Source organism: Pelmatolapia mariae, linkage group LG20 (assembly GCF_036321145.2).
Source record: "Pelmatolapia mariae isolate MD_Pm_ZW linkage group LG20, Pm_UMD_F_2, whole genome shotgun sequence".
In the NCBI taxonomy this organism is placed as follows: Eukaryota; Metazoa; Chordata; class Actinopteri; order Cichliformes; family Cichlidae; genus Pelmatolapia; species Pelmatolapia mariae.
The window spans coordinates 1,193,802-1,217,500 of NC_086244.1; the positions used below are offsets into that span (position 1 = coordinate 1,193,802).

Sequence of the window (23,699 nt, forward strand, 5' to 3'; positions counted from 1 at the left end):
AACGCATCATTTCGATCAAACGCAGCAGAAGCTAAAGAGACGCGGTGAGTTATGAGAACGTCCTGGTGTTCAGACGGAGTCACCTAGACTCGCCCCTCAGCAGGGGCCAAACCATCCACAGCAGCAAGCTTCCACTGGGAGGAGACAAAAAGAGGAAAAGTGGGGAGCAGTGGGGCGGAGGCTCGGTACAATAAACGCAGGAAACTCGGAGTCACTTATCTGGACATCAAACATGACATGAAGCTGCTTCTGGGCTCTCCAATGAGGGCAGCTGGGCAGGGTTAGCAGGACAGTATGATTCTACTGCGCACATCAGATGCGCTCACCTGTAGGGAGGAGAATCCGGAAACAGCTGACAGAGTCAGCGAGTCCTGCCGGAGACACCCGGAGACCACGGCCTGCTCTCTCCGGATCATTCAGGGAACCGCAGCTTATCAAACAGGACCGGCGAGCTTTTCCCACCACTCCTGTCTCCGGGGCATCCTCAGCCTCACCTGGACTCCAGCCCTGCACCCCCCTCCCCCTGCCGTTGGACGTCGGGCGTTGTTCTTTAAAAAGGTTAAATAGTTAAAGTGGGACAAACTGAGACGGCGGCTCTGCAGAGCACGGCAAACAAACAGCGGGGGTCCTCATAGAAGATATGGACCAGCACACACCCAGCGAGCAGGAAGCCCATCACACACCGGCAGGAAGCCAGCGCCACAGCTCCGACAGGTAAACTGGGTCTCTGCCCCCACCCAGCAGCGATATCGGTGAACCTCACACAAACGGAAGTGTACAGCTGTGCTAAGTAGACTCTTTAAAACTCTTTAAAATCCCGATTAAAGTAATTTCGTTGGTTACTCTCAGCGAGTCTGTGCTGCTGTTTAACTTGATTCCAGCAGAGGGCGCTCAACTCGTCTGTTTCTAGTTTCTTTCACTTTCACACAGCCATTCATAACTTCCTTTTCAAGCCTCTTCTTCCAATCACACGACAGACGGCAGCAGACAGCCAGGGCACTGGCTATAAATCGCACATAATCTTAGAGCAGAGGTGGAGGTAGGTGTGTAGGAGAGAGAGCTTTGTGACCAGGCTTAGGTCTGCAGGCTCTCACTCATCCCGGTCATGGTAGTCTGAGGAGTGTGGAGCGAAAGCGGCTGGACTGCTTTACGTTTCGTGAAGTCGTTTCACCTCAGAAGTGAAGAAGCCTCGTCTTTGCTAAACTTAAAAAAGTGCAGTGGCTTTCTTTCTGAGCTGCTTAGATGTTTGACACAATCTCCGAGAAGAGCCGAGCTGTGGTCACTACAGAGGGATAAAGCTGATGAGCCACACCATGGAGATTTGGGAAAGAGTTGTTGGAGCTAGGTTAGGAAGGGAGGTGATGATCAGCAAGCAGCCCTGTGGCTTAAATATTGATCTAGTTACCATTAGAAAAAATAAATATTAATCTTTAAGCTGGTTAATTTTATGTGTAATTTTAAGACTTTATTTTGATTTTGCTCACTGTGACAATAAGTCAGCAGTCCGAACACAGAACCCTGTGGAACCCCATCAGAAAACTGTTCCAATCAGAGTAGATGTGTTGTCCTCTGAGCACAACCAGGTAACTCAGACAACAGGCAAAGAATGAAATATCTCTCACAGACAAGATTGCTTTTAATTTCAACACAGAACAGACAGAGATCTTGATTTATCTCACAAAAAGACAAGATTGTCGTCCGTAGTCCACTAAAACCACAACTTCTGAGAACCTGAAGGAACCAAAGGTGGTTGAAACGCTGACATCATCTTCCACGCCAAAATTGGTCACGGTGCGAGGGCAAAAACCGATCTGAGGTCAGAGGTGGTGAGACCATCTGAGACTCTAACTACTGAGCCAAGGAAGCAATTAGTGACACTGAAAAACTATTTCATGACTTGATTACTCTAGGCTGGACTACTGTAACTGATTACTATTATTATCATTATAAAATTCCCTAAAAAAAACTTTATTTGATCCAAAATGCTGCAATATATTTCTCCTGTATTGGCTTCCCTTCATTGGCTTCCTGTTAAATCCAGAATTCAAAATCCTGCTCCTCACATACAAGGTCTTAAATAATCAGGCCCCATCTTATCTTAATGACCTTGTAGTACCATATCACCCTATTAGAGCACTTCGCTCTCACACTGCAGGCTTACTTGTTGTTCCTAGAGTATTTAAAAGTAGAATGGGAGGCAGAGCCTTCAGTTTTCAGGCCCCTCTTCTGTGGAACCAGCTTCCAGTTTGGATTCAGGAGACAGACACTATCTCCAGGGTGAAATCAGTTAAACTGGGAAACTTTTTGGCAAATTTCGTATTTTTTGGCAAATTTGGTAAACTGCAAAATAAGCACCGAGTGAGACTGAATTGTGTTTTTGTTGTTAATATGAATTGTTTTCAATATGTAAACCTTGACTTAATTTCATAAATTATAATTATTCAGGTCCTATAGCTTTTGAAACATTTTTGAGATGAGCAGTGTTTTAGGGTAAAGTGGGCCACTTTATCAGTCAGCTCATTTTAACAAATATGAACACATTCAAGTGTTGATTTAATAATTCATGAATAAAAACACTGGCATTAAAAATAACTAGAATTAGTTCATTATTACAACATTTTCATAAGAACTGTATGTTCTATTTTAGAGACAGTCTTTACAGAAGAATCCATCGTCAGCATAGATGCCACTTTCTTCTCCACACGTCTCATGGAACCAGGCGCTGCAGTTCCCACAGCTGATCCACTCCTCACTGGCCTTTGGGTCACTTTTGTCTCCATAGACTGCCTTACATGCTTTGCAGGGCACGCCATCCTTCTTTGCACCTTTGCTTCTTCTGGTCTTTCTATCTTTTTAGTTTGCACTGCCTTGGTGGAAACGTAGTCTACGTGTCCATCGCTTGTGAAGACAAATGACAGAGGCTTGGCCCTCTTTCTGACAGTCCTCTGTTGTTTTGGCTGGGCACACAGATCACTGAATGTAATACAAGTTCAGGTTGATGGCTCTTCCTTTGGTGTGAACAGGTTGAAGACCATCTCTATCTCAGGAACACATTCAAAGTTGACTGTTATTTCTTCAGATCCAACCATCCAAGAATGTAAAGGTTGAGGGCACCTCAGATACCGCTGCAGGGGGATGAATGGGGCTGAGGGATTTTAGGGTCTGGATGTTGGTGCTGGAGCTGGTGGTGTCTGGGATCTGATTGTTGGTTCTGGTGGTGTTTGGGATCTGATTGGTGTCTGGGGTCTGCTTGTTGGTGCTGGTGGTGTCTGGGGTCTGCTTGGTTGTGCTGGTGGTGTCTGGGGTCTGCTTGTTGGTGCTGGTGGTGTCTGGGATCTGATTGCTGGTGATGGTGGTGTCTGGGGTCTGATTGGTGTCTGGGGTCTGCTTGTTGGTGCTGGTGGTGTCTGGGGTCTGCTTGGTTGTGCTGGTGGTGTCTGGGATCTGATTGCTGGTGATGGTGGTGTCTGGGGTCTGCAAGTCCATCTAGATCTCTGGCATCATCCTTAGGTAATGACTGAACAAACAACTGAGCCCATTCCAGGAAGACATCAGCATTAATCCAGCCATTATCTGAGACCTGAACAGTAACATTCTCAGGGCACTGTTGGAGCCACTCACATCGTAGTCGCTTCCCTTTAAACATAATCATAGTTTGACTGAAAATGCATTCTGCATTGAAGGCTGCCATGCAGGTGGTAGTTTCACCTTTCTCACCTGCGCAGACCTCCAGACATGGTTGGCGAACCACTCCAAGCACCTTGGTTAAGGAGTACTGGTCTTGTGGACCAGACTCGTCGCAGTTCCATACATATGGGAAGGCATGCCCTCAAGGCTGGGAGTGCAGAGCAGGTTGTCATAGCCTGGAAACCACTGACTGACCACCTGCTAGTTCAGTGGTGCGGCCCTTGCAGCTGAGGGCAATTCATGCTTTCGTATGCCAAGCCCTGCGTGGTGCTTAGAGAAATTTTTTAACCAATAGTATCCTACTCAGCCAACCTTTTGGGAGAAGCCCTTAATATTATTTTGTGATGCTGTTGAACCTCTCTCTTGGTAAGAGGGGACCCCCTCTGCGCCATGGCCTTCAGCATCGCAGCCAGTTCTTGCTCTGCTGCCTCAGGGAGGTACTGCTTCCTTCTGGAGGCATAGCCACTATGAGCTAGCTCCCACTCACTCTTCTTTGCAGTGTGGCCTGGGGATTATTCCATGCTCTCGAGAGGAAGCACACACTTTTTTAATTTCACTCCTTGTACTCTTCCCATGCTCCCTGTTTTCTCCTCTACCCACTGATTGTATTTTCCTCTTTCCTTCTCCTGTCTTCTCCCTGTTCCTTCCCTATCCTTTTCTTTTATCTCCTTCCTTTCTTCAAACTTTCCTTTTGGCTAAAGCATGTAGTCAGGGCTGGATCAGGTGACCCTGAATCCTCCCTTAGCTATGCTGCAAAAGTGTAGGCTGAGTCCCATGATGCACTGAGTATTTATCCTTCTCTCACCCCTTTTAAGATAAGATAAACCTTTATTACTCCTACACGTGGGAAATTTGTTGGGTCACAGCAGAAAGTGGACAGTACAAAGTTACAAACAGCAAAAATGAAGAAATACAATAGAATAGAATAAGATAAAATAACATACTATGTGTTTATACACCACTGTGCATTTAATTATGAATTATTAATCACTCTCTGGCTCTCATCCACAGCGTGTCTTTTTTCCTCCCTTCCTGAGCCTGGCTCTGCCGGAGGTTTCTTCCTGTTAAAGGTTTTTCCTTCCCACTGTCGCCAAAGTGCTGATTGTTGGGGTTTCTCCGTAGAGCTCTACAACTGTACTACTCTGTCTTAAATAGTGTAAACGGTTAGCTTAAATAAAAGCTATGTTTTCTAGTTTACGTGGAGCAGCGCTGTCGGAACAGCCAACCGGAAAATCTGCTAACTCCGATGTCGCCTAGTGTGACGCTAGGAGCTAAAGCTAACTGCAGCTAGCAGCTGTAGCTCCGGATGTTTCAGTAACAGCGACATTAACATAACCAAAGAGTTTGGCTAGCTGGTATTTAAAGTTAAAGTTCGACCCCTGTGGTGTTAAAGGGCGTGGGCCTTTATTTTATTCACACTTCTGGCTGTTTTTAAATTGAGTGACTTGGTCAAACACCCGCTTTTTTTTTCCCCCGGCAGAGGGCTGGGTGGGTTTTGGGGGTCGTCGAGGCTGACTTCTTTGGTATTTGAATCGGTCAGAGCGAGCTGAGCAGAGAAGGTAAGTCCACCATGTTTGTTAGCCGCCTGTTGTATGAATTCGCTAAAGGTTTCACCATGATTTTAAACTAAAACTGTACATTTCTTCTAGAATAAACCGTTGGGAGCGCACAGGCCGTTTGTGACTTTGCTGTAAACTTGTACTGATGTTGTAAGTCAGCGTCGCGAGCTAATGCGGATAGCTCGCGTGTGTTATTAAGGTCTCTGTGTAGATGATGATCATGTAGCTGACCTCACAGCCCATTGTTCGTTCAGTGGGCTAGTTTAAGGCATTGTGCAAAGGTACTGTTTCTAAGGTTGGAAACCTGCTGGCACTTGGATGTGTGACGAAACGTTTTTCCCACTGAAAACGTCCAGATGAACAGAATCATCTTTTTGGGATCTCAGAGTAAAGTCAGCTGAATGAAAGTGGGGAAAGTAGCTGACCACGGAATGACCGCTTAAACTCGGAGACAATTTATAAACGGTAGCGGTGTTATTGGCGTTAACTGCCGTAGTTCCTGTTGTATTGTTAGCCGTACTTTATCACACATGCCACCACGACTCCAGCTGATCTGAGATCAGATTGTTTTTATTCCGACGGCAGCCCCACGTGTTAGTTTCCGGAAACAAATTTAAGAGCGCATCGGTGCCGCTTCCATTGATTCTATTGGCTAGAATAACCCCCGCTCTGCTCTGATTGGTGTAGAGGCCACTGTGAACGTCTGCTGCGTTCCGGTAACTTTGGAATTTCCGATGCGTGCGTCCCGGTGTTAAGGTTTTGTCTGTCGCAAGATTGCGTCTTTAGCAATACAACGAAGTGTTTTTGTTTTTGCACGTAAACGCAGCCATGATCGTTAACTCGGGGTAGGCAGGGCTGCGCCGAGTTTGAAATTAGACTTGAGGGGACGTTACAGTTTAAGATTCCGGCTGGAAACTCGGGAATTCCAACTTCGCCTAGAATGCGCTCGTGTTCATTCCGTTCGTTTCCATTCTATAGATTGAATGTGAGGTAAACGACATTTTAATGGGACCCTAAATGCAACGCTTTCACGGAGAAGTCGTTACAGAGGAAGAAGTCAGCCCCTGAAGCAGCACTGTGTGAACCCGGTGTCCGTGACGCTGTGACGGAGGTCTGCAGAGGGAGATCGAGCTCTTTCACACTGTCAGTAAAACTTCTGGACAGACATTTGTGCAAACACGTGGGCTTGTTTTGGGTGCTTACAGGAAAATATTACTATATGAGTGTTCTTACGTGTGTAAATGTCACTCTGACTTTATCAGGCTCTTGTGTAATGCGTGCCTCAGTAATATTTGTTTTGCCTCATGTATCATCCCTCCAGCCGGAGCCTATCATGGGGCTAAAGGCGGGGTAGAGCCTGGCCAGGTCGCCAGTCTGTGCAGGGCTGCAGCGTTCAGTGTCAGTGTCCGGCAGCCTCGCCTCTGTCAGTGCACCCCAGGGTGGCTGTGGCTACAATGTAGCTGCCATCACCAGTGTGTGAATGGGTGGATGACTGAACGTGTAAAGCGCTTTGGGGTCCTTAGGGACTAAGTAAAGCGCTATACAAATACAGGCCATTTACCATGTATGATTTTAAAAACATTGTGATGTGTGTGCAGGTGCCTTTCGGAGATGGCGGTGCATGTGACCCTGAACGGGACGTTTTTGTATAACCGCTACGAGCTGCTGGCGTGGCTAAACGAAACCTTACAGACGAGCTTCACCAAGGTGGAGCAGGCATGCACAGGTGGGTGTGTTTTAACAGGCATGGCTGATGCTGGTACATTGCTAACAGCCTCCGCCTTACTTCTCACGTGGAGTTCTCCGTCCTCCTGAGCCCATCTGTGGTTGAACCAGAGTGCAGCAGCTGGGCTGCTAACAGAAACCAACAGGCGCTCGCACATCACTCCTATTCTTTCCTCCTTTCCTTGGACTCTTTTCTTCCAGCTGCTCCCTTTAGGGGTCTCCACAGTGGATGATCTGCCTCCACCTCCTCTGTAATACCAACCCTCTGCCTGTCCTCCTTCACTACATCCATGAACCTCCCCTGAGGTCTTCCTCTTTTCCTCCTGCTTGGCGGCTTCATCTTCAGCCTCTGACTCTGAGCTGTCCCTCTGACGAGGACTCTTAAAAAGGACTACTGTGTTCGTGGACGGTGGCCCAGCTTTCTTGCTATCATTTCTTACTGAGCAGGTGTGCCTCATGGAGCATGTTGTGAAAAGAAAACCATAAATAAGATGATATTTACACAGAGCAGGAAGGAGAGCACAGGAAAAACCTGTGTGTGTGTGGCTTACAGGGTTTTCCTGATCCTACACTGGGCTCATCATTAGAAACTCGGGTCATCTGTCCCTGCAACAGGAACAGGAAACATATGACAGGCAACGAGGAAAAGCCAGTTTGATCAGTGTAAAGTTAAAGCCATGTTAATAACATACATGATGTGTAATACTTCCTGCTCTGTTTGTATCCAGGTGCGGCTTATTGCCAGCTGATGGACTGGCTGTTTCCCGGCTCCTTGGACCTCTCCAGGGTCCAGTTCCAGTGCGACACCATCATGCACTCTCTGCACAACTTCACCTTACTGCAGGCTGCTTTCAGGAAGGCCGGAGTGATCAGAGTGAGTGTTGCTGCGTTTTCAGGTCCCGGCATTAAAGCGAGTGCTCGCTGCACACCTGTGTTAGAAACAGCAGGATGACTTGGCGCTCGTTCTTTGATAGAAACACGCACCTAAAGATCCTCTGTTGCTCTGCCCAGCACATCCCCATCGAGTCGCTGATGAAGAGGAACTCTGCCGTGGCTCTGACCTTCCTCCAGTGGTTCAAGATCTTCTTCGACGAGAACAATGATGGCAGGGAGTACAACGCCTTGGAAGCCAGAGGAGGACAGAGCCTGGTTCCTGCTGACTTAGGTGTGTCTCCCACAGCTGTCACACAGCGTGTGTTCAGGGAAACCGATGCTGGAAACTAGTGCTGGGCGATATTGAAAAAATATTTATCACGATATGAATTATTTTATATCACGATAACGATATATATATCACGATATACCACAGTGTTTCCAGTTATTCTCTGAAAAGTTTGAAAAATTTCGGTGCTCACTTTTGTCCAACTTTATTTTGAAGAGACATTTAAAGGAACTGTCACAAATGAGAAACGTACATTTTAGTGCATCAGTATAAAAATATCAAATGAAAACAGCTGTGGCCTTCACTTTGTTTTCAAAATCATACATTTAAAATGAACTTTTTAAAGTGCACAACAGTTTCAAATTTTTCTGCCGAAAACATTTGTTTTACTAACATGCATATCATACATGCTAGTAAAACTAATATATATATATTAGTACTACATGCACGTACATATGCACATAGTGTACTTTGTGCACGTTAAATATGTAGCGATGGCAGACTCATACCTCGGGCTAACATGACTCCAGTGCGGTCTTCTGGAAAGTCCGCAGTCTGTAAACAGCGAGCGCAGAGTCTTTGTTAGTGAAATGGACGGTTACGCTCATGTAGGGCTGCGTATCTCTGCTCGTCCACAGGTCAGCAGCCACGGCATAATGCACGACACCGCAAACATCCTTCTCTACTTTGGCCCGGCACGCGTCATATAAGCGAGGCGACTCGACTTTACTGAAGTGCTCACGGCCGGGCCTAACGTACCTCGGATCAAGGACTTTGACGAGGTCACGAAAGCTGTCCTTCTCAACTACATAAACAGGGGCCATGCCTTTACAAGTGTAACGCGAGACGGCTCCTGTGGTTTGTTTATGGCGCTGGGACGTTTTCTCATAAGGCCCTTGTGTGAAAGACTGCTGTATCTTCAGCTGGTATAGTTTTTCTTTCCCAACTTGCTCCCGTCGTTCCACAACTTGGTTTAGCTCGGATTCTCTGGATTCTTGAGTATTCTTCTTCGTGGGCCTTCTGTAGGTGATAGAAGAGATTTGTTGTGTTGCCATCGGGCGCGGGAATAGTTTTATAGCGTAGCTTGCAAATGGGCGTCTTCTGCTCCGTGTTGGTGCTGTTGAACCCAAAATGTAACCAAATCACAGACGTACCCCCTCTTTTGGTAAAAGTGCTTCTTCTTGGGCTGCCGGTGCAGCTGTCTCTGCCTGGTGCATGTCCGGGCATGAAACTGCAACCTGTCGCACGTCCATCGTTTTGAGTTACCGTAAACTAGTGATGTACGATACCACTGATTTCCTTTCTGATCCGATACCAAGTAAAATTCATGGTGGTATCAACGATACTGATCCGATACTGATACTCTGTACAAAAACTTAATGTTTCATTGTATTTCATAATACAATATATAATTGCATTATGTAATTGTAATAATATAGCTTCATAATGATTACAGGACATCAGATTACTTGTTCTTATCACTTAATAATGCAGAATTATCATATAGAAATAAAAAAATGAAGTTGTGTGCCATTTGAGCATGTTGCCTGTCTGCAGCACTAAAGGACTCTGCGACAGACGTCTGTCTCGCCCTAGCAGCACCTGTCCCTCTCCTCCTCTTCAGCTCACCCCAACATACGCTCGTCATATTCTGTGATATGATTTACTCTGAGGTGTTTGGCGAGGTCAGTGCTGTTGCCACAACACCTCACTGTCTTGCCACATGTATCGCAAACCGCGTCTTGGCTGTTTGTGGAGGTAAAATACGTCCATGCATGACTCTGTTTACGCTCAGCCATTGTTGTGAGTGTGCACGCCAGGGGCTGCCACATTTATACAGCCATATTTCACACATGACTATGGAAGGCGGAAGAGGAAGTAGTTCCTTCCAATGTAGACAATCCGAATGATATAGTTTCTTTCCACTGTGTTCCTGTTAATGAAAAACTACAAATTTACCCCAAAGTACTAAAATATCGATATTTTAATATGAGAATCGATTCTAGAACATAAACGACTGGTATCGGAAGAATCGATATTTCAGTATCACTACCGTAAAGCATGACGCATATCTGGGTGCACGTAAAGCAGCACCATGTCGCAAAACTACAAGTTTCTTTGCGAAAAATATCATTTTTTTATACTTTGCATAAAGTTAGAGTCTGTATAGTGTCAAGACAACACTAATAAATTTGCCACAGGCTATTTAATGATATATTTTATGTAGTAGTTTATAAAATTAGGTTGGAAATGATAGAAGACAAATGGCACGATAGACACTTTTCTATCGTCCACACGGTACAGATCGTCAGCACGACTGGAAACGTTGAACGTTTTTATGCTTTGCTGCTCGTTTTAAAGCCAGAAGTTTAATATGTGAACCTTCACTTCAAAGCTGTCGCCTAACGCTCGCTCTCTCCTCCCCCCCCCCCCCCCCCCCCCCCCCCCCCCCCCCCCCGTTGCAGGTGGTGCATTTCTCCTGCCGAATCAGAAACTCGCCGTCACCGTGACGACAGACAGTAAAACCATAGAGGAAGAAAAAGCAAATGATGTAATCTCGCTGATCTCCGACGACGAGGACGATGTGGTGGACCTGACGATGGAGTCGGTAACAAACATAGACGAGTGTGTTCGGCCTGAGCAGGTGAAGGAGGCGGAGCCAACAGACTCCTTGGTGGACGAGGGCGATGTTTTGCTGCGCTTCAGTAAACGATACTGCCGCGATGACATGGACCTGACGCCGACCGGCCAAATCATCAACGCGCTCCACAGCACACCATACTGCCTGTACCTGTACGTCGGGGTGGAGCTGGGCGGGGGCCGGAGGACGAGCATAGTCCTGATTGGCTACTTCGACAGGTGCTCGGGTGCGAGCGTGGTGAGGCCGCTGCTTGCGCTGCAGCTGAGCGTGGATTCGGCAGTTGGAGCCCCGGAGTCAGATTCAGACCTTCTGATGAAGGCGCTGACGGAGGCTGGCCTTCCTCTCTCCAACCTGGCTGTGTTTTACTGTGATGCTCCGCCCCCACAGGTGAGCCGGAGGTTTGAAGCCCAGCTCCGGCTTTTCAGCCCCAGCTTGGTATCGCTCTGCGGCCTTCCCAGGATGGCGGGACGAGCGTGCCAGGCCGGACTCCTCACGTCCTTCAGTCACGTGGTCGACCTGGTGAAAGACATCCACCGTCACTACTCCACCTGCGCCTCCGTCAACAACAGCCTGAAGGAGCTGTTTGCAAACGTGGAGCACCACAACCTGTCCCGCCCCGTCTCCTCGCAGTGCTTGTTCTTCATCCACGCCGTGCAGAAGATGGCGGGCTGCTGGACTGATTTGGTGGAGTATTTTAAACTTGAGGCGCTGGCCGTGGACGCCGAGCGCATCAGCACCCAGCGAATCAGCGTCCAGCTGACCGATCCGAAAGTCGAGCTACACTTCCTGTTCCTCGCCTACGCGCTGGAGCCGCTCCGGGCGCTCCAGGAGCTGCAGCAGTATGGCTCTGCGAATGTCGGAGTGGAGCTGCAGCTCACGCTCGTGCTGCTTCACTCGTACGCGGCGAGGGTCCTGCAGCCGGCCGCCCTCGATGACTTTCTCAGGAGGCGAGACGTGAAGCTGCTCAGCAGCGAGGCGAAGCTGCTGCCCGCAGCCGAGGTGAAAGTGGGCGCTCGAGTCAAAAACTTCCTGCGGGCCACCCCGGCCGTGGATCTGGACGACAAGGAGAGGGCGGACTTCATGAAGGACGCGCGGGTGTTTTACCAGGCGGCGCTGCGGAGCGTGGTCGAGAGCGTTCCCGAGCAGCTCGGAGACTCGGCGCTGAGGAACATCACCCTCGTCCAGAAAGACCCTCACACAGTCAGCGTAAGACGTCTTTGTTTGTATGCTGCTGGAGGCAGAGCAGGCCTGGTAAACCGAAGGTCGCTGGTTTGATTCCCGGCCAACTTGTAGTCTAAGAAAAGCGGCTGCAGCAGGATTTTCCCGGCTCATAGTCGGGATTCCTTGTGTCTGACACAAATCTGCGTTTTACTTTATCATGAATCACCTTCGAGTGTGTGAAATCAAAGCTGGTTTGATATACACCAAATTATTATGCACATGATTGTCTCTGATTTTCCTGAACAGTCGATTCAAATGGCAGTCAGCATCATTTTCGAGTCATCAACCACTGGAGTATAATTCAAATGTTACTGCACAAACCTCCCAATGAAAACAGTACGATTTTCAAAAATAGAAAACTTAAAGTCACATGTTTGGATGTGAACGGCCTCCCACCCTCACACATCTTTGGCTTGAGGATGCTTCAAAGGTTCTCAATAGGATTGAGGTCAGGGAAGAACGGGGGCCACACCATGAGTTTCTCTCCTTTTATGGTGATAGCAGTCCATGAAGCATGCTCATGCTGCAAGCTGTTCCTTGCAGCATGAGCATGCTTCATGGACTTGCATGAAGATGGTTGTGTTGCATAAGGCACAGTTCTTCTCCTTCTACCATGGAAGAAAGTGTCAGTCAGACACTCCACATCCTTTGCAGAGCTCATTTTCACACCATCAGGGAGCCTAAAGGGGCCGACCAGCTCTCTCCCTGTGATTCTGGCTCAAAACATGACTCCACCACCTCCCTGCCGATGTCGCAGCCTTGTTGGGACATGGTGGCCATCCACCAACCATCCACCACTGCATCCATCTGGACCATCCAGGGTTGCGCTGCACTCATCAGTGAACAAGACTGTTTCAAAACTAGTCTTCATGTAGTTCTGGGCCCACTGCAGCCGTTTCTGCTTGTGAGCATTGGTTAGGGGCGGCCGAATAGAAGGTTTATGCACAACTACAGGTCTTTGGAGGATCCTACACTTTGGCATTTACGAGGCTCCAGAGGCACCAGCAGCTTCAAATATGTGTTTGCTGCTTTGTGACGGCCTTTTAGCAGCTGCTCTCTTAACCTGATGTATTTGTCTGGCAGAAACCTTCATCATTGTGCCTTTGTCTGCACGAACCCATGTGTGCTCTGACTCAGACACAAATCTCCTAACGTTATGGTGATCACGCTTAAGTTTTCATTCCTTATCCATGGTATTCCACTGTTTCATGCTTTTCAGCAGCAGAGATCCTTTTTCTTTCCCATATTGCTTGAAAATGCTGGTCTGCTTAATGATGTGGAACATCCTTCTTTAGTAGTTTTTCCTTAAATGGGCTCACCTGGCACACTAATGATCACAGGTGTCCGAGATTGATTTCAGTGATCCAAAGAGCCCTGAGACACAATCCCATCCATGGGTTTAATTGACTAACAACTTATTTAATCTTTATGCCACTTAAACACAATTTGCATAATCATTTGGAACGCAGTGTATTTGTATTACAGTGCTGCCCATTTTCCTTCAGCTCTGACTCTTTGGTGGCTGCAAGATTTTTCTATTCAGGAAAAACTCAGTTTAACTGTAGGCCTGTTCCACTCTGTGGGACGTTTACACCTGAGGGCGGCGACGATAACCAGGGCGCCAGTTCCCAAAAGAGAGAGAGGGAGAGAGAGAGTTTCCAGGATCCAGATTTCAGTACATGTGTGCTGTAGGTCGATTAGCCAGATGCTCTGATCCAGAGACTCGGCTCGGTCCTGGCTGCCATTATGAGCTGCTGTCTGTAGGATTTGTGCACTTTCAGGCCTTTAAAGGTCACTTTGTTACGCTGTGTTCTTCTAATAAGACATAAGATGCCGTCTGTATCTGCTGCTAATGACTCTGCAATGCAACATGCCGTCCTCAGAATAAGCTATCCAGCAGCGTGCTGTCAGAGATGGCGGTAGAGCTGCGTCTGTGTGACCCCGCCTCTTCAGAAGCTGATCACCTTCAGGACGACTACCTCAGTTTGATTCACGCGACGAGAAGCGGAGAAGCTACTTCCTGGGCAAAGGTGAGAGCACCAGCGTGGCCTGAACGTCCACACGTCTGGTTACTGGATTAAAGCTCTGTGTGTGAGCCGAGACAACACGTGTCTGTTTGCAGATGGTGAGTGAAGTCAGCCCCGGCTCGATGCTGCACAGGCTCATTTTGACCCTCCTGGCCCTGCCGAGCTCGCTGCACCGGACTCAGGTGTTTGCTAAGGTGAGAGGTCAAAGCCATGTGAGTGGACCACACGACCCAGGTGGGAAGGCATAAACAGTTTCCCTTTTTTTCTGTCTTTGCTTTAATCCCAAGGTGTCGAACATCCCCAAGACTTTTCCTGACAGCCAAGAAGCCTCCAAAGTTTTACCTGAACCGGGGACGTGGGCGAGAAGTCCCAACGACCGCAGGAGGAAGATACCCGTCCGTCACCAGACAGCTTATGATAATGAGAGGAAACAGGAAGTGGATAAACTGAGCTCATCGGAGGACAGCGACTGGCCCAAATCCAGCCCACCTGTGCGTTCCAGGAAATACAGCAGCACGGAGGAGTCGGGCGACACAGAAAACTCCTCTGGTAGGACTGACGCCGGAGTTTCCTGCTCTGACACGAAGTTGTTGTGACGCCTCATTGATGTTAATCAGTCTGACTGCGTGTCCTGTTTTTATCCAGATGTGGTGGATGTTACAGAAGCTTCCAGAATGTGTCGGCCTCACAGACCGAGGCAGCTGCACAGTAAGAAACACCAGTGCAATAAGAAAGGGCCGAGCGACGCTAACACCCATTTCTGTTTGACAGTATTTGTTCGCTGAGCTGCTTCAGTGGCTTCTCGTCTCGTTTGCAGGTCACAGAAATCGTCCGGCCAAGTCTGTTTTTGCCGTGAGCAGCGATGACGAGGATTCAGCAGCCACGCCGACCCGACTAGCATCAGCGCGGGAACAATCACCTGTAAGGCATTTCACACCACTGTCTTTATTTACTATGTTCATGTGTGTTGTCTCACTGCAGCCGTCGTGTGACGCATCCGCAGAAAATTTCAGTTTAACAACCAAGTAACAAACTTTTCTTTTCAATCAGGGACGGTTTGAGTTTATTGGTAACAAATAACAGAAAACTGAGTCAAATGGAGAGAAGCTGAGTTTGGAGGAGGCGGTCACATGAAACGATGCGTTTCAGCCCTTTCACACCGTGTGGCAGTTTTTTATTTTGCAGCGTCTTCTACAAAAATGTGAAACTTGGTGTGCGTTTGTTGAAGGCAGTGACGGGAAAGTGTGTTTGCTGGCGTCGACTCAGTTTAGCTCACTGTGAAATCACCTGCTCGCACATTGGTCGCTATGGCAACAGAAACTAACAGTGTTTGGCGTGAACACATCTGTGTCTGTGTGTGTTTTGTCCTGAAGGGGGAGCTGGTCTGGGGTTACGTGGGGGGCTTCGCGCTGTGGCCAGCCATCGTCCTGCCGCGCAGAGGAGAAACTCCACAGCCAGGGAAGACGCTGGTGGAGTGGTACGGACAAAAGATGTCCTCACAGGTGAGTCGCACAAGCTGTCGATCTGTGGAACCAGGAAGTGTGGATCAGCTCTCTGTTTAGTCCAGACTCTGATCCAGTGAGTCGTACCCAGAGTGTAGTGCAGGTCTACCCGGCCTCCTCTGATAAGGAAAACGGGGAGCCAAATCCTGCTGATTTATACTGTAACACAGCAGAAACAAGCAGAACAAAGCTGATCATAGATCCAACCAGTGAGCATCTCCTCTGGTGCTCCCAGAGCCAATCACAGTGCAAGTACCAACCTGGAGCTTCCTGGGCCCCTTTTTCTACTCATTTGAGTCCCTCGCTCCTCCTCTCAGGACATCCAATCACGGCTGTTGACACACAGTCACCTGACGTCCCGCTTCACCTCCTCCCTCTCTCCTTTTCCTTCAGTTACAGAGGAGCTTTGTCAGTCATGTTAGAAGAAAAATGATTTGCTGTTAGTTGTAGTGAGAAGTGAACCCTCCTGTCAAATATGAGGGAGGAGGGTGTGTGTGTCTGTGTGTGTGTGTGTCTGTGTGTGTCTGTGTGTGTGTGTGCGCGTGCCCTGAGTTTGAGTCCTTTCCTCTGCAGACGTGATCAAACGGTCGTTTCTTTGTCTTCTGCTTTAAATTATTAGTAAAATCTTTATTTGTGCTTTTCTCCTGTGACGGTGGATGGATGAATGTTTTCCTTCTCTCTGATCCCAGGTCAGTTTGCAGGACCTCAAACCTTTCGCTGCGTTCACCCAGAACTTTTGTGCCGACTCCTTCAACATCCTGAACACCTACCAGGAGGCCGTCTACCTGTCCCTGCAGGTGTGTTTGTTCAAACAGGAGAAACACTGGAGTTTAAGAGTCCTGGACTCGTTTTGTAAAGAACAGAACCTGGGATTCCAAAACACTGCCATGTCCATGTTATTTTAAATATGTTTTGCTAAACTAAAGTCTGTGTGCTGCGATGGGAACGTGCTCGTATGTGACGCGTCCTCCTTCCTCTGCACCAGGAGGCGGCTCGGCGCTGTAAGAAGCAGTTCTCTCCTCCTCCAAAGGGCAGAGAGGAGCTGTTGAAGCAGATGTTGGACTGGGCGTTGGGAGGCTTCCAGCCGTCGGGGCCTGAGGGATTTCAGCCCAACGCTCCAAAGAACGGTAAGAACATTGATACTTACTGCAGAATCATTTTACTACCTGCCCTGACTGAGTCGGAGTGAAGGTGTGGCTCACCTGTGAACGCCTGTTTCTGTGTCAGTCATGGAGACGGGGTCAGGGGTCGTACAGGAGGAGCTCAGAGTAGGATAAAAAGGACGATCACGGACTTCCAGGTTTTCTGTCGTGCGCCGTCTTATTTATGATGTATTTTGATCACACGTTTGATTTCCCTCTGCAGACTGCAGGTCGAGGGCGATGAAGAAGCTCCCCCATAAAGCCTCCTCTTCTCCTGACTCCTCCAGCACCAACCTGAAAGATGTGGAGGTGCGCCTGAAGAGGCTGTCCTGCAGCTCCATCGGGAAGGCCTCAAAGCCAGCAACGGCAAACAAAAAGGAAGGTCATCCTGCGGAGCACGGCCCCAAAGCACGGAAGGAGAAGGAACCTCGAGGAGGAGGCTCAAAGACGGGGAGACAGGGGAAGAAGGAGGAAGAGGAGGAGGAAGAGGAAGAGGAGGAGGAGTGGCGAGGAGGATGGAGAAAGGGGAAGAGTAAGACGGGATGGAGAGGAAGGAAGGCTCATAAGAAGCGAAGCGAGCTGAACGATGACGTGTCGCCTGATTGGATGCCGAGCAAGAAGAAGATCTACACCAAATTCCACAACAAGGTCAACAAGCCGACCGCCTCCTACACACAGCCCGACCAGAAGCACAGAGGTAACGCTCGGCGACTGTTAGTCATGCAGCTGTTAGCCTCCACTGTCAGCTCACCTGAGCAGGTGTGAACATGGCTCACTCTTACTCTCACTGCTCCTTTCAGAGAAGATCATCAGCACGATCGTGGACATGAAGCTGGACATCGAAGGTGAGCGTGCAGCGCTGCTTCACCTGCATTCCTCGAATCTTTGAGTGTACAAGCTCGTGTGTTTGATCGTGTGCTGTTTGCAGGGTGCTGTCTGTGCTGTGGGACCGACAACATTGAGATCTTCCACCCGCTGTTTAAAGGCGGCCTGTGCCTGAAGTGTAAGGTGAGAAGCTGCTCTCAGGCTCGACTCCACGATAGACGTGAGGAAGGACCCGTGCATCCATCAGCACGCGCTGTTTAAAGTCACGGCTTCACTTCAATCCAGATTTGTCAAACACAGCTGGCAGATGTTTGGTGCACAGCTGCATGGACACCGCTGTAGTTTGTGGTGTCGGGTTACAGCGTAGACCTAATGCAGAAACAGAAATCCTGCAGAGCTTTTAAAGAACTGAGCAGATGTTTTTCTTTGTTTCTGTTGTTGTTCAAAACGTTGAAGCTCCTTCTGAGCAGCTGGCTGTGATGGTGTCTGTGTGCCTGCAGGATAACTTCACAGAAACCTTATATCGTTACGACGGCGATGGATATCAGTCCTACTGCACCATCTGCTGCTACGGGATGGACGTCCTGCTGTGTGGCAACGACGGCTGCTGCAGGTTACGCTCAGCTTCTTTCAGTGTTTCAGCCGCATGCACGAGCCCGTTCTCCGTTCCTAACCTCTGTTCTCCGTCTTCAGGTCTTACTGCGAGGACTGTCTGAACATCCTCATCGGGCCGGGAACGTTTGATTCGCTGAAGCTGGAGGACCCGTGGATCTGCTACCTGTGTCAGGCTCACAGACCCCACAGAGCGCTGATCCCCAGAGAGGACTGGAGCATCCGCGTGCAGGAGTTTTTCACCAATGACAGCGGCATGGAGTTTGTGAGTGGAACACCAGCCTTTGTAAAGATCTGTGTGCAGGAGGCCCTCAAAGGTGCTGCCCTGTACCTGCCCCCGCTGATTAGTGCTTTATTTATTTATCCAGGTAAAATCTCATTGAGATCTAATTTCCAAGAGAGACCTGCCATCATGGCAACAAAAGTCAAAATACATGTACCACATAAGTATATAACATTAAAACAAATAAAATATCCTGTATGAACACGTGAAAAATCTACAACAGATCAAATGAAGAGTGACATTGAAAACAATCACACTGAGAGTTGTTCTCTCCTTCCTTTAAGATGGACTTAAACTCCCCCAAGGTATCTGATCATTGCAGTTCCTTTGGGGACTAACAACATTACTAAAAAATTATAATTATCCATCCATTCGCTTCTGCGTAACCTTTTCAGGGTTGCGGCGTGCGCTGGAGCCTATCCCAGCTGTCTTAAGGCAGGAGGCGGGGTACACCCTGGACACGCCAGTGCGTCGCAGGGCACACACAGACACAGACAACCATTCGCGCTCACATTCACACCTACGGTGGGATTTAGTGTTTCCAACTAGCCTATCCCCACTAACTGCATGTCTGTGGACTGTGGGAGGAAGCTGGAGAGAACCCACACAAACACGGGAGAACATGCAGACTCCACACAGAAAGACCTGATGGAGGAATTGAACTCAGGACCTTCTTGCCCCCTGCAAATTATCCATAAGTGTAAATTTGCACATATCTTTAAATATCCACATAATATTGCATACGCTGTATGTGTGCAGCTACTTGCACTTTAAATTCTGATTACACTCACAAATAAGCTACAAGACCTACAAGCAGTTTTACTTATTATGACTTTCTTTTTAGTTGTGTGAAGGGAACCTGCAAAGTAAGAGTTTCATTACTCTGCGTAACCCTGTTTGTGTTTTGCGGTGTACATGACAATAAACGTCTTGAATCTTGACTCTAACAATGGTAACTGTAGCTCTCTGAATCCCACACAAAGGTTTTCTCAGGTACTCACACACAGCAGATTCTTTCTTCCATATAGTGGCAGAAAGTTCATTTTTATTTCAGACAGTTATCAAAGTAATGTTTGCTTAGAGCAGGGGTCCGAACTCGCAGCCCGTAGAAATATAACAGTTTGTCCCTTAAGGTGACGTTTCTGTTAGGGAGGATTTGTTTGTTGTGGAGTGCAGAGTGTACAAACATGCTGAGCTCAGTCACAAACGTTTTTGTTACATACGAACAAAATGCATCAGGACAGACGGAGAGGACCGGTGTGTTTATTTGGTGGTTCAATGAAAGGCTTCAGTTCAGAGGGAGGGAAACGCGTGCTCATGTTTGCAGTTTTGAAATAAAAAAACAAAACATTTTCAGATATATTTGTGCGAGTTTTCTTGTTTGTTTGTTTTGTACTACTTGAACACTAAAATGAGAGGACAGTGCCAGCAGCGGCCCACAGCTCCTTTCAGTCTGACGCCCCGCCCTCTGTAACAGCTAGTGACCCCTGTGGCCATGTAGTGAACTGCAGCCATCACTCCCAGCAGGATCAGGATGAGTTCTGTGCTTTTGTGTTGTTTTATGTGTTTGTGTAGAAGTTTAAACTATGTTGGTGTCTGCATCAGATCCACTCAGGGTTACACTTTTTTTACATCAGGAGACGCGTCGTCAAGAACATCGAGTACCTAACGTAATAAATAAGCACACCCCGTGTTATGAGTCACGTGTGACTTCCTGTCGTCTCGTCAGAAATCACGCCGGCTCTTGTGTGATGCTGAGTTTTTCTTGTTGTAGGAGCCTCACCGCGTCTACCCGTCCATCCCTGCAAACCTCCGCCGACCCGTCAGAGTCCTGTCGCTGTTCGACGGCATCGGCACAGGTAAGCTTTACCTGCCCTTCTGCTCCTGTGAAACAGCCATACGCTCCTGCTTTTCCACACAGACCCTTCTTTTCTCCGCGTCTCGTCAGGTTTCTACGTGCTCAAGGTCCTGGGCATCAAAATAGACAAATACGTCGCCTCTGAGGTTTGCGAGGATTCGGTCGCCGTTGCCACCGTCAACCACGACGGGAAGATCGTCCACATCGGAGACGTCCGGCACATCACTCAGGAACGCGTATGTCCTTCGTAATTCCTCTTTCCACAAATGAGGACCCGGCTCTGTGTTTTATTTTGGCGTCTCCACAGCGGTACGTATCCGTGCGAGCAGGAGACCAACATGGCGGACAGACTGAGAGGGCGTCTCCAGTTTGTTTTTCTGAGCTGAGACAGAAGATTTAACTGAGTGTGTTTGATGGGTCAGAATATAGAAAGTGCTGCGGTGAAGCCCCGCCCCCTTTTCTCACCACGTCTTTGTGCTTCTTTGCTCCTCCAGCTCGAGCAGTGGGGTCCTTTTGACCTGCTCATCGGCGGCAGCCCCTGTAACGACCTCTCCATCGTCAACCCGTTAAGGAAAGGCCTCTACGGTAGGTTTGTGAAGCTCCTCCTGTCACACAGATGTCAGTGTTCTAAATGTTATTTATGGTGTCGGTGGGTGAGCTGGTTGTTGGTGTTCGTGTGTCACTTCCCTCTTCCCTCCTGCAGAGGGCACCGGGAGGCTTTTCTTTGATTACTACCGCATCCTTCAGTGGCTGAAGCCCAAAGAGGACGACCCGCGGCCGTTCTTCTGGCTGTACGAGAACACGGTCGCCATGAACACCTGCAACAAAATCAGCATCTGCCGCTTCCTGGAGGTCTGCACGCGCTCACTTCAGTTTGGATCCATAACCCTCTGCTCTTCCTCTTCCTGTGTGCTTCCTTAGTTAAACTGACGAGGTGTAAACTGTGTCTTGTTTTTCCGTCAGTGTAACCCGGTGATGGTGGACGCCATGCACGTAACTCCGGCCCGCAGAGCTCGCTACTTCTGGGGAAACATCCCAGGAATGAGGAGGTACGCGAGCTTTAGCATCTTTTTAATATTAGTGGAAAGTATTAGTCGGATATTTCATGTTTTTGTGGAGTTTCCTCTTTGGAAGTGCAGCCTCCATGAATCGTGGGGTTTGTGCTGAGCTGGAGGCGGAGCTGCAGAGGACGGCAGCTGCTGCTTTTAATGAATCGCTGTGATTAAATCTGAAGCAAAGATCGTTAGAGGGAAACGCCTGGTGAGGTGATCCTCTGTGAGCGCAAGTTTCCTCACTCCAGGAAGATAAAAGTTTTCCGATGGAAAAGTTTGTCTTTTGCGAGTGACGCCTGCTCGAGCTCAAACGGCTCAGCCGGCTTCCGGACGCGAATTCTCCAGAACCGAACCGGGATGGCCACAGTGACACAAGCAGACAGGAAGGGCTGTGGCGGTTAGCAGCAACGAAACTTTCAAAATAAGAGCAAAATACTGAGATTCTCCAAGGCCAAAAGGGGAAAAAAAGTTCAAATGCGTTGCCGGATAAGCGTTTTAAATAAAGTTTTATTTTTCACCCGCAGGCCCATCGTAGCCACCCAGAGCGACAAGCTGGACCTGCAGGAGTGCTTGGAGCTGGGCAGAAAGGCCACGGTGAGTGACTGAGTCTGCTCCTCGCTGTGATCCGTCCACAGCTGCTCGGCCACATGATCGTTCTCATGCTTTTGTTCCAGATGTGTAAGGTGAGGACAATCACCACCAATGCGAACTCCCTGAAACAAGGAAAAAATGTCAACAAGCTTCCCGTCCTCTACAACGGCAAAGAGGACAAACTCTGGATCACGGAGCTGGAAAGGTAGCAGGCTGAAGGGTTGTAACGTCTCTAACAGCCTGTGGGCTGATTTCTGTGGATCCACTGAGTTTTTATCTGAACTACGAGCAGTGTTGTCCTGTTAGATGGGTGGATTATTAAAGGTGTCCTCCTTCCTCCCTGCAGAGTCTTCGGGTTCCCTAAACATTACACCGATGTGCGGGACATGAACCGGCAGCAGCGGCAGAAGGTGCTCGGGAAGGCGTGGTGTGTCCCTGTCGTCCGTCACCTCTTGGCCCCCCTGAAGGACTACTTCACCTGTGAGGACCTATCTCCTCTAACCACAGCTGCCACCACCTCCTCCTCCCCCTCCTCCTCACAGTCCTCCAGTGCCTCTGCAGAGCAGCAGCTGTCGGGTTAGGAGGAGGTGCTACCGTTCAGATGTAGTCATTTGATCAGCGACACAGTGCTGACGTGTCAGTTAAAGTGAGCCCTCTGCAGGTTCATTCATTTTAAAATTTGGGTTCAATTAATTCCAGGTGTATTTTCAGGTAATACCACTTTATACCACAAGATGGTGCAGTGAGTAAGCGTAAGCTTTATTGAATCCTGTGAAAAAGTTTAAGGCCATGAGGACAGGCCTGAAAGGAAGTACTGAAAGTGTGTCAGCACGCTGCCCCCTGGTGGTGAAGGATAATTACAAAAAGTATTTTTAATCATGTTTCTTGTTTCCAGGAGAAAAACAGATTTTTTTACTTAAACATAAATCAGAGCAAAAGATCACTTGAACATGTTGATCCTCTGCAGTGTCTGGGAGCAGGAATCTGACACCTGCGTCTTCAGTTACCTGTGCCAGACAGCGGCGCGTACGACACTCTGGCATCAGCAGAGCTCAGGACTCTTTATTTATCACCTTTTTCCTCCTTTTTAAAAACTATGAAGTCATGCATTTCAAACTCAAACACAGGCCGTGGAACCCTGTGTGTGCTCAGGTGTGTGCTCAGGTGTGTTTAGACTCTACCTCCAATAAAATTGTGACGACTCAAAGGCTGACGTCCTTTGTTACTGAGGTGCTCGTTGATGATGAACTGTGTGCTTCTGTAATGAAGCTGTAACCAGGTGCTTTCCTTAAATTATGCCTCAATCCTTAATTCTACTGTTGTTGCTGTAAATCAGTTAAACTATGAGTGCGACCGTGACACACGTCACTGTATGTTCTTAATATTTCGCACAGGACTGATCTGTGGATATTGACTGTATTTGTATTATTGTTTGGTTTGCAGTTAAGACCTCAGCTCGTCTCTGACTTCAGTCTCAGGGATTTGAGACCGAGCCGACGTGACAAACTTTTCTGTTCAAATGTTGCTCGAGCGTTTAAATCACAGTTAAACATCATCACCTCCGTTCTTTTTTCTTCGTTTGATTAATGAAATGTTAAAGTAACTTTATTTAAAATTGTTAATTTTCAATGAAAGAACATAAATCAAATCTCACTCTGAAGAAGTGTCTGTGTCTTTGTCCGCAGTGGAGCTTACAGCCTGTAGGTGGCGCTACGCTCACAGAGCATAAGCAGCTGTGCTCATTTCTGTCTCATTTGTCAAAGTGCCCGTCCTCGACTCCTGGCATCTTAGTCCCTCCCACCTGAGAAACAA

At 48.2% G+C, this 23,699-nt stretch overlaps 1 protein-coding gene across 1 annotated transcript; it reads left to right on the plus strand.

Moving 5' to 3' along the window:
- Nucleotides 1-6,369: 6,369 nt before the first annotated feature.
- Nucleotides 6,370-23,481, plus strand: LOC134618580 (uncharacterized). Its single transcript, XM_063464042.1, has 26 exons — nucleotides 6,370-6,389; nucleotides 6,845-6,972; nucleotides 7,700-7,845; nucleotides 7,983-8,136; nucleotides 10,599-11,980; nucleotides 13,879-14,025; nucleotides 14,118-14,216; nucleotides 14,310-14,571; nucleotides 14,668-14,730; nucleotides 14,840-14,943; nucleotides 15,396-15,524; nucleotides 16,214-16,321; nucleotides 16,510-16,651; nucleotides 16,890-17,363; nucleotides 17,467-17,511; nucleotides 17,595-17,674; nucleotides 17,992-18,104; nucleotides 18,185-18,368; nucleotides 20,161-20,245; nucleotides 20,335-20,480; nucleotides 20,739-20,829; nucleotides 20,948-21,096; nucleotides 21,208-21,293; nucleotides 21,821-21,890; nucleotides 21,971-22,092; nucleotides 22,234-23,481. Exons 2-26 carry the CDS (start codon nucleotides 6,858-6,860, stop codon nucleotides 22,466-22,468), a joined length of 4,731 nt encoding a protein of 1,576 aa, XP_063320112.1. The 5' UTR covers nucleotides 6,370-6,389; nucleotides 6,845-6,857; the 3' UTR covers nucleotides 22,469-23,481.
- Nucleotides 23,482-23,699: the final 218 nt, after the last annotated feature.

Coding starts and splice junctions, on each gene's coding strand:
- LOC134618580 (XM_063464042.1), top strand. CDS start 6,858: ATGGCGGTGCATGTGACCCTGAACGGGACGTTTTTGTATAACCGCTAC. Junction 11,981..13,878: donor AAGACCCTCACACAGTCAGC/GTAAGACGTCTT, acceptor TGCCGTCCTCAG/AATAAGCTATCCAGCAGCGT. Junction 14,026..14,117: donor AAGCTACTTCCTGGGCAAAG/GTGAGAGCACCA, acceptor GTCTGTTTGCAG/ATGGTGAGTGAAGTCAGCCC.